This window comes from Narcine bancroftii, chromosome 1, assembly GCF_036971445.1.
Source record: "Narcine bancroftii isolate sNarBan1 chromosome 1, sNarBan1.hap1, whole genome shotgun sequence".
Taxonomy (NCBI): domain Eukaryota; kingdom Metazoa; phylum Chordata; class Chondrichthyes; order Torpediniformes; family Narcinidae; genus Narcine; species Narcine bancroftii.
This window is the reverse complement of record NC_091469.1, coordinates 262,725,794-262,740,041: the sequence shown is the minus strand read 5'-3', so window position 1 is coordinate 262,740,041 and position 14,248 is coordinate 262,725,794. Positions and strand designations below refer to the sequence as shown.

At 42.1% G+C, this 14,248-nt stretch overlaps 1 protein-coding gene across 1 annotated transcript; it reads left to right on the top strand.

The window, feature by feature from the left end:
- The first annotated feature begins 3,470 nt into the window (after nt 1-3,470).
- On the top strand, nt 3,471-14,248 carry igf2b (insulin-like growth factor 2b). The gene is made up of 5 exons (XM_069897127.1): nt 3,471-3,796; nt 5,758-5,911; nt 7,716-7,885; nt 9,686-9,939; nt 13,994-14,248. The coding sequence occupies exons 1-4, from the start codon at nt 3,728-3,730 to the stop codon at nt 9,914-9,916; spliced, it is 624 nt and encodes a 207-aa protein (XP_069753228.1). The 5' UTR covers nt 3,471-3,727; the 3' UTR covers nt 9,917-9,939; nt 13,994-14,248.

Genomic DNA, 14,248 nt, shown 5'->3' with positions numbered 1-14,248 from the left:
GGCTTGCTTGTTCACACAGAACAGAAGAAATGGCGAGTCAATGAGTCTTTTTACACAGCAAGGTGGCTTCCTAGAGCAAAAGAGCACATTTCTAAATAGTACCGGCTAGCACAAGCACGGCGAGAGGTGAAGCTCTTCCACTGAAATTACATTTATACTGAGATTCCACCCCACCCCTCCCCTGTTAAAAAACACATTTTGTTAAAACAAAACTAGTGGCAGTGGTGGCAGGTGGCATGAAGATTATGGCCATCTTCATTACCCATAATCCCCCACACAGTTGTAACCACTCTGTTTTCCTGGCGCTGGCACTGGCAAAGTGGTTCCAGCTGTATGGGGGATTATGGGTAACCAAGACAGCCATTGCTTCCACACAGAGCCATCACCATGAGCTGTTGGGGATAGTCTACAGACTATCAGTGTGGTTTCTCGACTGGGGTTGCACAAATTACAACACACCCACAGACTGTGTTAACCCTGATAAAGGTGATAATTGGCTAAAATTGCTAACATAAATTTTAGGTTAGTGATCTTAGGCCATTATCACCTTTAAACGGGATTATTAGCACAGACTATCGGTGGAATCTGATAACCACTGCACAAAGATGAAAATGAAAATATTTCTCATAATTTACAGCACATTAACACGGGGGCCCTGGAAACTATAGGGTCTGTAGCATTTACAACTCTCACTACTATGTAAATCTGGACCTGGATTAATGACTTCATAACTGTTTGAGGGCCTTGGTTGAATGGCTCAGCTTGGGAGACATGGAGGTAGAGCTAGGAGAAATGTTGCTTCACAGCTCCAGCGACCTGAGTTCAATCCTGACCTCCAGTGCTGCCTGTGTGAAGTTTACACATTCTCCCTGAGATCATCTGCATTTCTGTTTCCTCCCACAGTTCCCATGGGTAGGTTAATTGGTCACTGTGAACTGCCCTGGGTGTAGGTGCGTGCGGGAATTGATGGGGATACAGAGAGGTTATGCAAAAGATTGGTTTTAAGGTGCTGTATTTAGATAGTGCCTTTAATGTAATTATGTTTCACAGATGGGAATTAACAAGGCACTGAATGGAGGTGAAGTCATTGAGTTCAAGTAGATGGATTCATAAAAAGATTTTGAAGGAAGCAACAGAGGGCAATATGAGGATGGATGACCAATGTAGAGTCAGAAAGAGGCCAGGCAAGGAGAGCATCTGGGAATGGGTCTCCAGAAGTTAGACTCAAGAAAGCTGGAAACGTGGTTACTGTATATGCCAGCGTATGACATGTGTAAAAGGTGACCCACTCTCTTTCCACCCAAATATATAGGTTATGAGCTAGACTCGCTGTATCAGACTACCCTAAGTCTGGCACTTGACGCTGACCAATGAAGCGGTGGTCATTGGCACTTTTAATTGACTAATTAATGAATTCACCATTTAAAGCTACAGAGCTGATGGCGCTCAAATTGGATGGATAGATCCCGCAGAGGAGCACTGAGACTTTGCTGTTAAGGTTCGGATTTTATATTTGGCGCGGGCGAGTGTTGAGATTTCGCTGTTAAGGTTCGGATTTTACGCTTGGCACGAGGGAGTGCTGTGATTTCGCTGTTAACGTTCAGATTTTATACTTGGTGTATAAGATGATCCCTGGTTTTGGAATGACATTTTTAACATTTCAGGGGTGTCTTATACGGTAACCACAATGAAGGAAAGAAAGTGGGCAGTACTCTAGAACCCACTATAGTAGAGCACATTCTTGAGGAGGAGGACGGTAGCAAAGGATTAATTGACTGGGGGCATTGGAATGATAGACGAATTTGAAAACAAAAATAAGAATTTTAAAACTGAGGCATTGCTATGTATAAAGTTCCAGTAGGTGTCTCTGGATAGCAGTCAGGCTCAGGGCATTTAGCCTGTTTTTTCCCTCCTCTCTCTCTCTTGAGCCCATACACACTCACTCACACAACCACCACTTAGACCTCAACATCGCAGGTAAACAGTAAAAGCAAGAGCCTGACCGCTCTTCTCTTTATAAACAAGCTTCAGTTAAAAATGAGCCCTGTTAAAACATCACTATGATGAATTAACTCCAAAACAAACCTTTATTATTTGAATAGCAAGAGAAACTAAAGTAAAGGCAATTGTGTAGTTGTGTGTGAGAAGAATGAATCAGTTTAGGTTTGCCATCCATGTAGTTTTAAATCCAGTATTTAGATGTGGAATGAGTTGGCCAAAACTTCCTAAAATGCGAACCAGACACCATGGCTCCACTCTTTATGGGGAGACAGGGAGGGGGTCAGAACCCAGTGAGAATGAGATGCAGAGATGCTGCCAGACTTTCACGGCAGGACCTTTTATCATTTTATTTTTCTGCTCCCTGTTGGCCAACCTGGGTTATAGACAACAAGGACCAGGAGGTAGGGGAAGATGGGCTGCCTCAGGAATGGACCCCGACCAAGTAGATTGCAGGCAGGTTGACAAGTAGGCATGCTGTGGAGGAAAGGAAGGAGCCCATGGTCATCGACCGGCAGTGATTCATCAGCAATCAGACGGCTGCATTTGATGAGAGGTGGCAAAAAGGAGACAGTGATCAATGCTGAAGGAGTGGGACAGTGACACAGGCCAAAAGCTGATACTCTTGGTTTGCAAAGGAGGATGGGAAAGGTCCTGCATGGAGAAAATAGATGCCACCTCTTTATGATATCAGGAGATAAAGGCCTTTGGCACAATACAATGGGTGTTGGGTCAGAAGTGCTGGGAGAATACAGCAGGTGACCGCCACAACTGGCGAGATACTCTTCACCAACCCCGAGAGCAAGGCGAGAAAGTCATCTTGAGTCGGTCTGAGGAGCGAAGAGCAGAACGGACAGCAGGCCACAACCCAACGACGCCCTACGCGTGGGCAGAGCCTGCCGATCCAGGAGCGGCCCCGACGGCCGCAGCCGCTCGAAACGAACCAGTGTCGGCCAGGGGCGCAGCACCCGTGGCCGATCACGGCCGACGGGGGCCAAGAGGGTTTTCACTTAATTCCCAACCGTCCTCAAGCCTGGAAGGAGATGGGAAATCGTGATGGCGAAATGCCTCCCTTTGATAGGGTGGCCCTTCGGCCCTGAGTTCAAATTCCAGCTCTCGGCCCTCCACCCTCTGAACCCTATCAGTGATAATAAGGAAATGTTATGCACTGGAAAGAAACCCCCTCCCTCCCACTCTGGAAAAGTTTATCAAAATAAAACGGGCTGCTGGGGGTGGGGGGGGGGGGGCTGTCAACAAGAGTAAAAGATTTGACCCACATGAAATAATGCTTTATTTCGGGGTGAGGAGGAAAAGAGTTGCCCGCCCCCCAAAGGAGCGCCTGCCCCTCCAATATCACAGCCTCCCACGTTATTAGAATGGCCCAATTGAAAGACAAAGAAAAATAAATGGTATTGCAGGACCACGGTGAGACGGGCGGTCAGAAGCGCTCAACAAAAGCTGCGAGCGTTTTATCTCTTTTTAATCTTGCAGCAGGACAAATTGGTGGCAGCGTCGGCTGGGAAGGCAAGGCTCGGGGAGACGGGCTTGCCAGCTTTCGCGGAGCGCCGGTGACCCCCTCGGAGCGTGGCCTTGCGTGCTGGCGGATCACGCTGCGGGTATATAAGAAGCGCGGGAGCTCTCTTCTGTCTGTCTCCTGAACCCTGGAGCAGCGTTTAAAGGAACTTCATCTGGAGCGCGCCCCTCCGTCTCCGCACCGCCGCGCCGTACAATGGACTCCAAATGCCCAGCTCTCTGCCCGACCTGCACCGACTCCGCTTGCCGCCGCAACTCCGTGAAGGTAACAATGGGGGAGCGGATTTAAAACTCTCCTCCCTCGCGAATAGAAACGCGCGTTTGGGGTTTACGGCTTGTTGTTCATTTCAGTTGCAACTAGTTCCAGAGCCACTTTTGTTGTTGGGAGAACTTATTTCTGTGCGAGGAGAGCGCAAGCAGAAGAAGTGCCTTTTAATTTAATTTTTTAGGAAAAATCGGCTTCTTGCTTTTAGTTGCAAAAAAAAAACCTTTTTTAAACAAAAAATGGTTGTAAAAGTTGTGGATGCAACACTCCTTCTCCGACCGGTGGCATTTAACTCCCCCCCCCCCCCCCCCTCTCCTCTCCGCCGCCGTACTCAACGTTGAGCAAGTAGATGGGGAGGGGGGGAAGGTTTCGGTCGTTTGGGGCATGAGGTGCGAAGTGGAGGATCCTGCAAAAAGCCCCGGCGCTGACAAGCCCCGAGAAGTCCGATTCGCTGCCCCCTGCTTTCTCGTGGCGGTTCGCGATGACTTTCCCAGCCTGTTCCACTGGGTAGCGATAGCGTCCTGCGTGTGTTCCCAGCTACACTCCCCCTCCCTCCCTCGAGTTGACTTCGCTGTGGGATCGCGGACCCGGGCAGAGCGGAGCTTTGATTGATTTCTGTTGCATCCTATAACCACAGAGCCCCCCCCCCCCCCCCCCCGTCTCTTAAAAGAAACCAGATCCGAATCTAGTTGAGCTTTGAAGTCCTTAGCATTTGAAAAGTTTTTCTTTCCCCCCCCCCCCCACGCCTGCAGAATTGTAACATTTTCAATGGATTTTTTTGCCCCAAGAAGATCGAAGTTGGGGGGGGAGGTGAGAAAGTCGAGAATGGCACAGACTGTTCCAGGCGTGTTTCTGTTTCATGAATAGAGTGGAAGTTTCGCTCCATATCTTCTTTTCTTACACACACGAGAAGCACAATTTGCTGCTTTGGGACGAGTTCCATAGACGCCTTGCAACCAGTTGTGATCATAGCGAAAACTTTCCTAAGACACTGGAGCATACCATTCATTGCAGGCTATTTTAACATGATGTAAGGTGGTCTCTCCTGGATTTGGGTTCAAAACAGAAACTTTGAATTTGCATCAGATTTTTTGATTGCAAATCACTAATTTTGTCATTGTTATATTCATCCTAATTTTTTAATACATTTTAGGACATTGTATTTTTTTAAAGAAAGGTTGAATGGAACCTCAGACAGATTGAACTGCAGCAGTTAGTAATCCAGAATCTTCCACTCTTTGAATTGTCAATTATTGATGGACTTCTGACTGCATACTTAACATCTTACACCTCCACCCCCTATACAAAATGGTTTGCAAGGTGACTGCATCATTCGACACCCTGTTCTGGGTACCGTGGACAGTGCCCGAGATTGCATTTTTGTGCATTTATTAACTTCAAAATCTGCTGGAAAGAATTGACGGATTGTCAGTAGCCTTTATAACAGCAGACGAGACTTGTGAAAGAAAGTGGATCATTTAATATCAACCCATACCATTTAACATCCACCTCTGCTGATAAACGTCATTGCAGAATGGCAGTCTATTGCAATCAGTTTTCATTTTGATTTGCTTTTGAAGTAGTAGACCAAACTGATGTTATCAAAGGTTTTAGCCAACACGCTAACATTGACTGGAGTAGATACTGGAGTGCTTGTATCCATTCTGCTCGTGTTACAAGGATAATATCTCAACTCTGGCTCAATGTAATGATATTACTTAGTTGGATCAGAGCTAATCAAAACCATCTTTCAAATCGAGCTCCTGCTTGGAGTTCTTTATGAAAGCAATGGAAATCTGCACTTATTACTACGGAACATTCACTGTCCCCTATGCTAACAGCAGCCATGCCGTCGTCTTGAAAAAACAAAATAACACATGGTTGCATAGTTTCAGTGCAGGTACTTAAGATCACTGGAAAATCAGCATCTTCAGGTGGTTAACTTTTTTTTTCCTTTCCAGGGTAAAAAGATGTTCCCAACCAGGCACCTGCTGTTCATTTCCATTGCTTTCACAATTTACATGGTAGAAGGAGTGAATGCAGCTGAAACACTCTGTGGTGGTGAATTGGTGGACACGCTACAGTTTGTCTGCGGCGAGAGAGGATTCTACTTCAGTAAGTTAACCGCTTGTACATTAAAAATCCGGGAGTTACAGAACTGTCTTGAGGGGTGTGGATATGTGTGAAGCTTGCTTAATGTGACTTACCCCCCCCCCCCCCCCACACACCCATCCCTAATTATTTCACTTTGGTGATTATTTGTTCCATGCTGCGGGAGGGGTTCACAGAGTTGCATCTTCTTTGCAGTGCCTCAGACTTCATTTTTTTTGGGGTGTCTGGAGATTTTGGGGTCTGCCAATCTTATCAGTTTTTTTTTAAATCTGGTGGTTCATTCAAGCTGTGTTTCTCTTGAATCTCTTTTTTGATAACAACTCCCTTTGAGCTCATGTCACGACTACCACTATCTGAAGTATTGCAAATTAAGTAGCACAATATTTAGATCCATGTTTAAATAATTGAAAGTGCAAAACTAAGAATCATTTTAATTTGGGAATTGTGTCCAGGGACTGCTATTGAGAAGTTGAATATATTTGTTAATGGATATGGGTCAAAAATGGGTAAATGGGACCTACAGTACAGGTGAGTCATGATCTTGTGGAATGCTGGAAGAAGGTCAAGAAGTTGCATTACACAGTGGCTTGCACGGCAAAGAGAGGATTTTTGAATGCCAAGGAACGAGGAAAAGAAAAACACTTATCTGGGCCAAGTGCTCATCAGCTTAAAAGCTGTAGTTCTGAACTTTTCATAACTAGAGCTCCAGCATCCCTCTGAATGAAACTCCTGTATGTCAACACACAAAAAATACGCACAGTGAGACACGCTCAGAAAAGAAAGAAAAGGCCGGTATTCACTGTTAGAACATGTGGAAAAAGTAATCGACTCATTTCAAAGCTTGCACCCATGCTGAATAAGCACATTTTCTCTCTCTCTCTCTCTCTCTCTCTCTCTCTCTCTCACATACAAGGACGCAAAGTTCAACCTCGACTGATAGTCACAATGGAGTGTTTGTTAATTTCCACATTCTTCTGATTAAAGTAATACCACTGCAGCATTCCATCTTTTGTTTAAAGACCTTTTTAATGATCTGGCCTCTACTGAAGAAAGGGGAGGGGGAAGAATTTTTTTTTTGCATGTGTCAGTGGTAGTCCCCAATTATTGCACCTGGTATTCAGTAGCGGCGTACAAATGGAATTGTCCTCATTTTAAAACAAATGTGGGCTAGACTGATATTTAGCAACACTCCAATTTGTAGAACTGGTTATCAATGATGACATCGTTATGTCTTGAGTCAACATGTCTGTGTTGTTTTTGTTGATGATCTGGAGAATCTTCGCAAGGGAAGGGACATGCAGTTAAGATGGAAATGACAATGTGTAGAGGGTTCTTTTTAAGAGAAAGATAAAGCCTTTGCACGGAAATGCAACTCTTTCGTAACAATGTAGCTTAAGGGTTTGTCTGTATGCCCCCACCACAACAGAAGGTAATGCTATCTACATCAACCTGAGAAAAAGGAATGCAGCCATCAGTGAGATCCGCAAAAGGATAATTACTGTCTGCCAGTCCTTGAGCCACTGGAATAAGTTAACATGAGTAAAGTTCAGAGTAAACTGACATTAAATGTGATTGCACATTACCTCGGCCAGTTATCTTTTACTCCGATCCTTCAGCTAATAGCATACAGTTCATTGGACCCCATTGCATGGCTTTATCTGCTGTGTTGGCAAGGCCAAGTAGTCATTGCTGTTTTGAAAAGGTGTGCAACTTTTTACACTGTTTTAAGTCCATATTTACAAGTATCTTCTGAAATCTTTTTGAAAACTGAGGAGAAAAATAAGATGTATTCTCTTGCATCTTTCAGGTAGACCAACTGGGCGTTCCAACAGCCGCAGACAGAACAGAGGAATAGTAGAAGAATGTTGCTTCCGTAGCTGTGACCTAGGCCTCTTAGAGCTCTACTGTGCAAAGCCAATCAAGAAAGAGCGAGATCTCTCTGGGTCACCTTTCAACCTCTTACCACCAGCGAACAAGGTATGTGATTTGTTTCCTCACTCGGGTGGTCTCTCTAAGAACACTTCAACTCTGTGCCCTTGCTGCATGCTTCGGGGGAATGGGGGAATGTGGGGGGGGGGGGGTGAGTAGTTTGTAAACTAGTGTGCAAATGGGGTGAGTGCTGTTTCAGTCACTTTTCCCACCTTCTCCCCCAACCACAAGAGTTGTTGGTCTTTCAGGGGATGCAAAATTTTAATTTTCCTTTTTATTATTGACAGTTATGATAGACAAAATCAAATATGCCTTGGTGAAAAATATGTTTTTGTTAGTTAAATTGTACCTGATTTACTTGATTTTTTTTTAATGTTGGGTTTCTTATCAAAACTTATCATTGTATTTGCATCCTTCATTCCAGAGTATCTGAAATTTGTGTGTCATGGCATGGGCTGCTAACAAACCAATCAAAAGCTGTGCTTAAAGCACTTGATTCTCCAAGTGTAAATATTACTTTGCTGGCATTTGATGTAATGCATAGAAGCAGGGTTTTTTTGGTCCTTAAAGCAAGGTCATTCAAAGACATTCAATTAGTCCCAAACTTCTGCACTTTTCCTCAAGCCCTGCATATTTCAAGGGTATCAATATTACCAGTTTGCACGTTCCTAATGAATCTTCCTTAATTGCCAGTGCACTCCATATCTTGTCCACCTGTTTCTGTTTTTTTAAAAGAAAATCTTTTTTTTTCCATTTTGTTCTCTTGCCAGCTTGTAAATTTATGAACTCTGTTATCAACCCTTCTAGTGACATTGTTATTTACTTATTCTGTCAAAAAGCCTTCATAATTGTGAATGCACCAGCCAGTTTAAGTAGTTAGGAGCCTGCTTTCATTGCACACCTAAAGCTTTCATCACATGATCAAAACACAATTAATTCCAGTTGCTGGCAACGCATATTTGGAGAGTTTTTGTACTGTAGGAAACATTAAGTTAATTGTTTTCCCCAGTGATATAAAGTATTACTATTCTACTTTCAACATCTGAGCTTTTCTGCTAAGCCTTTTATCTTTTGATACCAGTGCAAAATTAAGACCATCTGAGAGATTGTTTCATTTAAAGTAAAGAAATTTATTGAAAGAGACCTTTTCAGTTGGTTTTTCCCCAGAGAGGTATCTCAGTGCAAAGCCTGCAAAGGGCAGTCTATTTTTGGTAGCAATCTTTGGTTTTGATCCACACAGACAAAGGCATGGCTATTATTTCAACATCCTTTTAACTCAATAGGCCCACCTTGTTTTGATTTCTTAAAACCAGCCAACTCCACTTCCCTTTGATTGTAAGCTCATTACTCAGCTATTTTTTATTTGTCAACAAAAATTTGAAAGCCATTTCAAACAGGTAAAGAGCAGAATAACCTATGGGCCATTTCCCCTTTTTGAGGACACAGGTGGCGAGCCTCTCTTACCATGCTGATGTAATGGGGATGGACCAGATCAACACCTGAACTTTGACCTGGATCCACGCTTTATAAGACTCCATAACCTCACTGAAACTTTTCATCTCTAATGACCTGTTGTTGATTTTTCTCAAGGTAGACTTTGGAAAAATGCCTCACTATTCAGAAAGGGAGAAGAAAAACCTTCCAATCTCTTGTGTGGGCTTGTTTACTGGTTGTCAATAGATTTAACTTGCTGTTTGTTGGAGAACTGGCAGTGCTAAGCCAGTGAAAAATGGGACATGATGGTTTGCTTATCAGTTATCTGAGGCTAGGAACATCAGATAGCCTTTTGATGTTATTATTTCCATCCTATTGATATGGCTGCTAATGTTGTTTTGTTTTAAATTACAGGAAAGCTTTAAGAAGCCTTTGGTTGCCAAGTATTCAAAATATGACTTTTGGCAAAAAAGATCTGCCCAACGTCTTAGAAGAAGCATTCCTCCAAGTTACATGGCCCTCAGGCTGAGGAGGCAAATTGAGAGCTTGCAGTATGTCGAAATGCACAAGCCACTTGTGACTCTCCCTGTCAAACCACCCCTTGACGTACGAGGATCATCTAAGAAGTACTTCAGTCAGGAATGAAGAAGAAATATTTTGCACATGTGGTAAAAGACAGGGATTATAGCTTTGTACAGGATGTCATTTTGTGGCCTTCCAACTGAGTTATTTTCTCCCCTTCCTCTCCTCCAATGCCCCCACTCCCACTTAACCTCCCCTCCTATCAGCCAACAAAGAAGTGCAATGATGCATGTGCGACCCAGTAAAAAGTGGCTGGCAAAAGAAGTCGCAGCGTCTGAGAAGTTTGGGCCAAAGGGGTCACACCGAAGAGTACAGTTCGTTTTCCATACAAATGTCATGCAATGCAGTCTAGATAATGTATCTTCGATTTGTTCTGCACCTATACAAGAAGGGATATCAACACTTTGTGGAATACTTAGTGTCCTCCAGATCCTGCACCTTTTTAAATAAGATGAGATTAGGAGGTCCTGTGAGGGACAAAAGGCAATGGGGTGTGTGCAGTCTCACATTGCGTCTTTTTTTTAATTATTTTTCTTTCAACGGCACTATTTCTTTGAATGATAAGTGTGGTCATGCACACTTGTGTTACGGTGCTAACTTTCTTTAAAAGAAGCGAAAGAGCTGACTCGAAGAATTAATAAATGCACGAACATCAAATAGAACTTGAAATGAACTTTTCCGTTTTAGGAAATGTTTTTATATATATATATATAAAAAATTTAGCTTGGTTTTGACGGCGCAAGATAAGCGAGGAGAAGACAAGGCATTTTGAAAAGAAAAGACAAAATCAAAGGGAAACAGCAGTGTTGTAATTATTATTTTCTATATTTTGCAACTTTATTTCTTACTCTTAGTTATTTGCTTTGCTTTGAAAACCTACTTGAACTCGAGCTTAGTGACCAGAAGCAATCTCTTTTTGGAATTAGACTGAGCTATATCTTGCAGTGTTGAGCCGCCAAGCTATTTTAAAAAAAAATGGCACTGCGTAAAGGCATTATTTATTTTGTGTAAAAATATATATAAAAATTGGTCCAAATAATGTACTTAGCACTGATGAGCAACTGCAAAGACATAAACTATTTTGTCTAATTTTGTACTAGTAAAGCTTTCGTAGATGCTTTGTACCAAAAAATGTAAAGAAAGTCTTTCTCTTTTTCTCGCTCTTGTGCGCGCACATTCTTGGGTGTTATTTGGTAGTGGAAGCCTCTGTGAGGTGCCTTGATTCAGCCAAATGACCTCAGGTCTCTTTTTTTCTTTGTGGAAACTATGGACGTATACCCATGCTCACTGCTGTCAGCCATGGTATAATCAAGTGTAATTACTTGGTTACAGCTTTGTTTCTCAACCCACATTGTGTTAACAGCTTTTGTTTCTTATTAGTTTTGTGAATCACTTCTGGTTTAAGTGACTCTTCATTCTGTTCACCATTGTTTTGTCAAAAATGGAAAGTTTCATTTTTAAAAAAAAAACTCAGAAGTTACTTCACTTCAATAGTAATTAGTAAACCTTGTCCTTTTGTCATATGTTTGCATCAGCCAGAATGAAGGGAAACATCTGCAGTCGCATTAGTTAAAGCTTTTTACTTTTTTAAATGTTTTAGCAAATACAGTTAAGATGTACTCTTTTTAACTAATATAATGTCATGTATTTAACATGTGCACTCAACCAACACTAGACACTAGAGAAAGAGATTCACAATCATTGTACTTTTCTTTTAATATCAATAAAAGCAATTTATTACAATATATTTAAAATATTTTCACTTATCTATTTTAAACTGTGATTAAAATAATTCTTGGTAAATGTCTAATTTCTGGTGTTGAGAGTTCCAATTCATTTAAAAACTGAAATGAGGCGGAGTTGATCATGCTTCTCGTATCTGGTGATTTTCTATCAGTAACTCCATTAATATGATCTCCAAGAGGATAACCAGCATTTTTTTTTTTTTAAGTAGTAATTGGATATTTGAAAAGTATCAGCGGACAACATTTGTAGACTAATTTTTGAAGGGTTTCAGAGGTTAACAGTATATGAGATTTATCAAGTTTTGGGAACTTTGGCAATATTCATGGCTTTTGTTTTATTTCCTTCCCCAAGCAAGGTTGAAAATTGACATTTAAAAAAAAAAAAAAAAAAAAAAAAATCAGGTGGCATAATTCTGGTGAATTTCAAACTAAAAATGTTTTTACTGTGTGGAAAATATAAATGATCCCAAAGCAGCCTTGTTCATGGCAGTGTTGCATATTGCCACCTCCTTGCCTTTATATTTTTTTTGCTGAGATACAATGATGCCACTGGTTGGGCGGAAAGAGCTGTGTCAGAACTGCAAATGACCTTTTGTCCTTTGCAACCCTAAGGTTTAAAGTGAGGACAAGAAATTCAGAAGGGATATGGGCATCTCGTCTGTGCTCCCATCATTAGGCCTTAAGAAAAGTTTCTTTGATGCTGTCATATTTGGTGATTGATCTTGGGACTAGATAACTGCAAAATTTCCCATAGAATTCAACTATCACTAGGAGTTTGCCAACTTCTTATGGGTAGCCATTTGTACAAGAATGAAATAACAGAAATTAGCCTAGTCTGCCATCTTTTTGATCCTGAGTAAATGCTTGGTGTCTATATAAAGATCCACTCACCATTTGTCACTTAACATTGAAGTAATTTTTGTAATTGCTGCTGTAGTGTGTGTGAAACTGACCAATTTGCACTAAACAAGTTCCCAAAATAGTAAACAGCTGTATCACCTACTCTGGCAACATTAGTTGATGGAGACATATTGACCAGATTGCTCTTCTTCCAAGTACAACCATCGTATCTTTTACACACAAGTGTTGCTTCACTTTCTCATTTATGATTACACAGAAATAAAGGAGAAATTCAGTTTTTTTTTAAAGTAAAAACTTTGATCCAATGTGGTCATTTACACTACCTTACTGTGTTGCGGAGTTTGTCGGAGGGCAAACATGGGTCGGCGCTGATGTGGATGTGCAACGTACTCCCGACGTGCATCGTCACCTCGTGGACATTGTAATTGACCATAAGGTGCAGGTCAATTTCTTAGACCTCGGAAGCAATCCAGTGCATGACATGGCCATTGTTGTCCGTGGCATTCAAGTCGAATGTGTCCCTCGGTATTTAAAACTCCCGTGTTGCCGGCGTGAGCTGAATGTGTCAGAGCTTGTCACTGGGAACATCTTATTTATTAGCCCAATGCCTGTAGTCAATTTGGACCGCAGCCGCTCCATAAAAAAGTGTAGGGGTCTTGGAAAAATTACGGGATAGAATTTAGCATATAAATTCTGACATGATGTTTTTACACTGCCACAGGAGCAGAAATGAGTGCAGATTTTCTGCTTTTCAGCAGCTGTATAAAAGCTGTCTATAATCTTGTCCAAACAAGATTGCATTCCTTCAATATTGTTCGGAGAATGAAGCCTGTCTTAATGATCCAAACCTAAACCATTCCAATTAAAAGTAACAGGGCTGTCAACTGCGCTGCACGTTTACAATCAAACAGGAAAATGACCATTGTTAATCTCTGATGCAATAAAATGATGGCATGACCAATTGTAAAATGGTAATCTTCATCTGTTTGTGAGTCCTCCTGGTTATCACAACCCAATCTAAAATGTGCTCAGAAGTTGCTGGCAAAAAATATGAAATCTTGGATGCGATGATTGTGTGGCTATGGAGATGTTCATTAACTTCACAGCCTAATGAATGAGAAAGGTTGGACTGTTGGTGCTATCAATAGGGGTGAAAGTGGTCATTCTGAAAGATTTCCCCTGAATGTTCTGGTTTTCTCACAAAGATGTGTGGGCTGGTGGGTCAATTAGCCACTGTAAATTGGTCTTGGTGTGGAGGTGGGTGGTGGAATGTGAGCAGGATAAAATGGGATTTGTGTAAACAGGGATTAGGGTAAAGATGCCTGTAGCCATGCTATTCAATGCAATGATTAACTGAAATAACTGTTTAATAGTTGGCTGAAGGGCCTGTTCCTGTGTTGCATGACCCAAACCCGTCTTGAAGGAAGGTGAAAGAGAGAAAATGGAAAGTGCTATAAAATGGGGGGCATTAGAGTGAGAATACAAACAAGTACTCTTCAACCTGAAAGGTTCACTCATATTTTTCTCTTTGCAGTACCTGCTTGATGACCCTTGCAGCAGCCCTCTCGGGGCGCCTCACAAAATGAAGGACGAACGTGATCACCCAGCAGGCTGCACGAGGCCCGCAGCGCTGCCCTCCAATTGGCCGCAACTGAAGGAGACTAACTGGCCTATCAAGAAAGCAGATCACAAACGCACCAATCAGCGCTGAGGGGCCTTTGACCACGCCCCTCAGCTTGAGAATAAAAGGGCTGTGAGCACAATAAAGCTCAGTGTTAACTACTCTCAA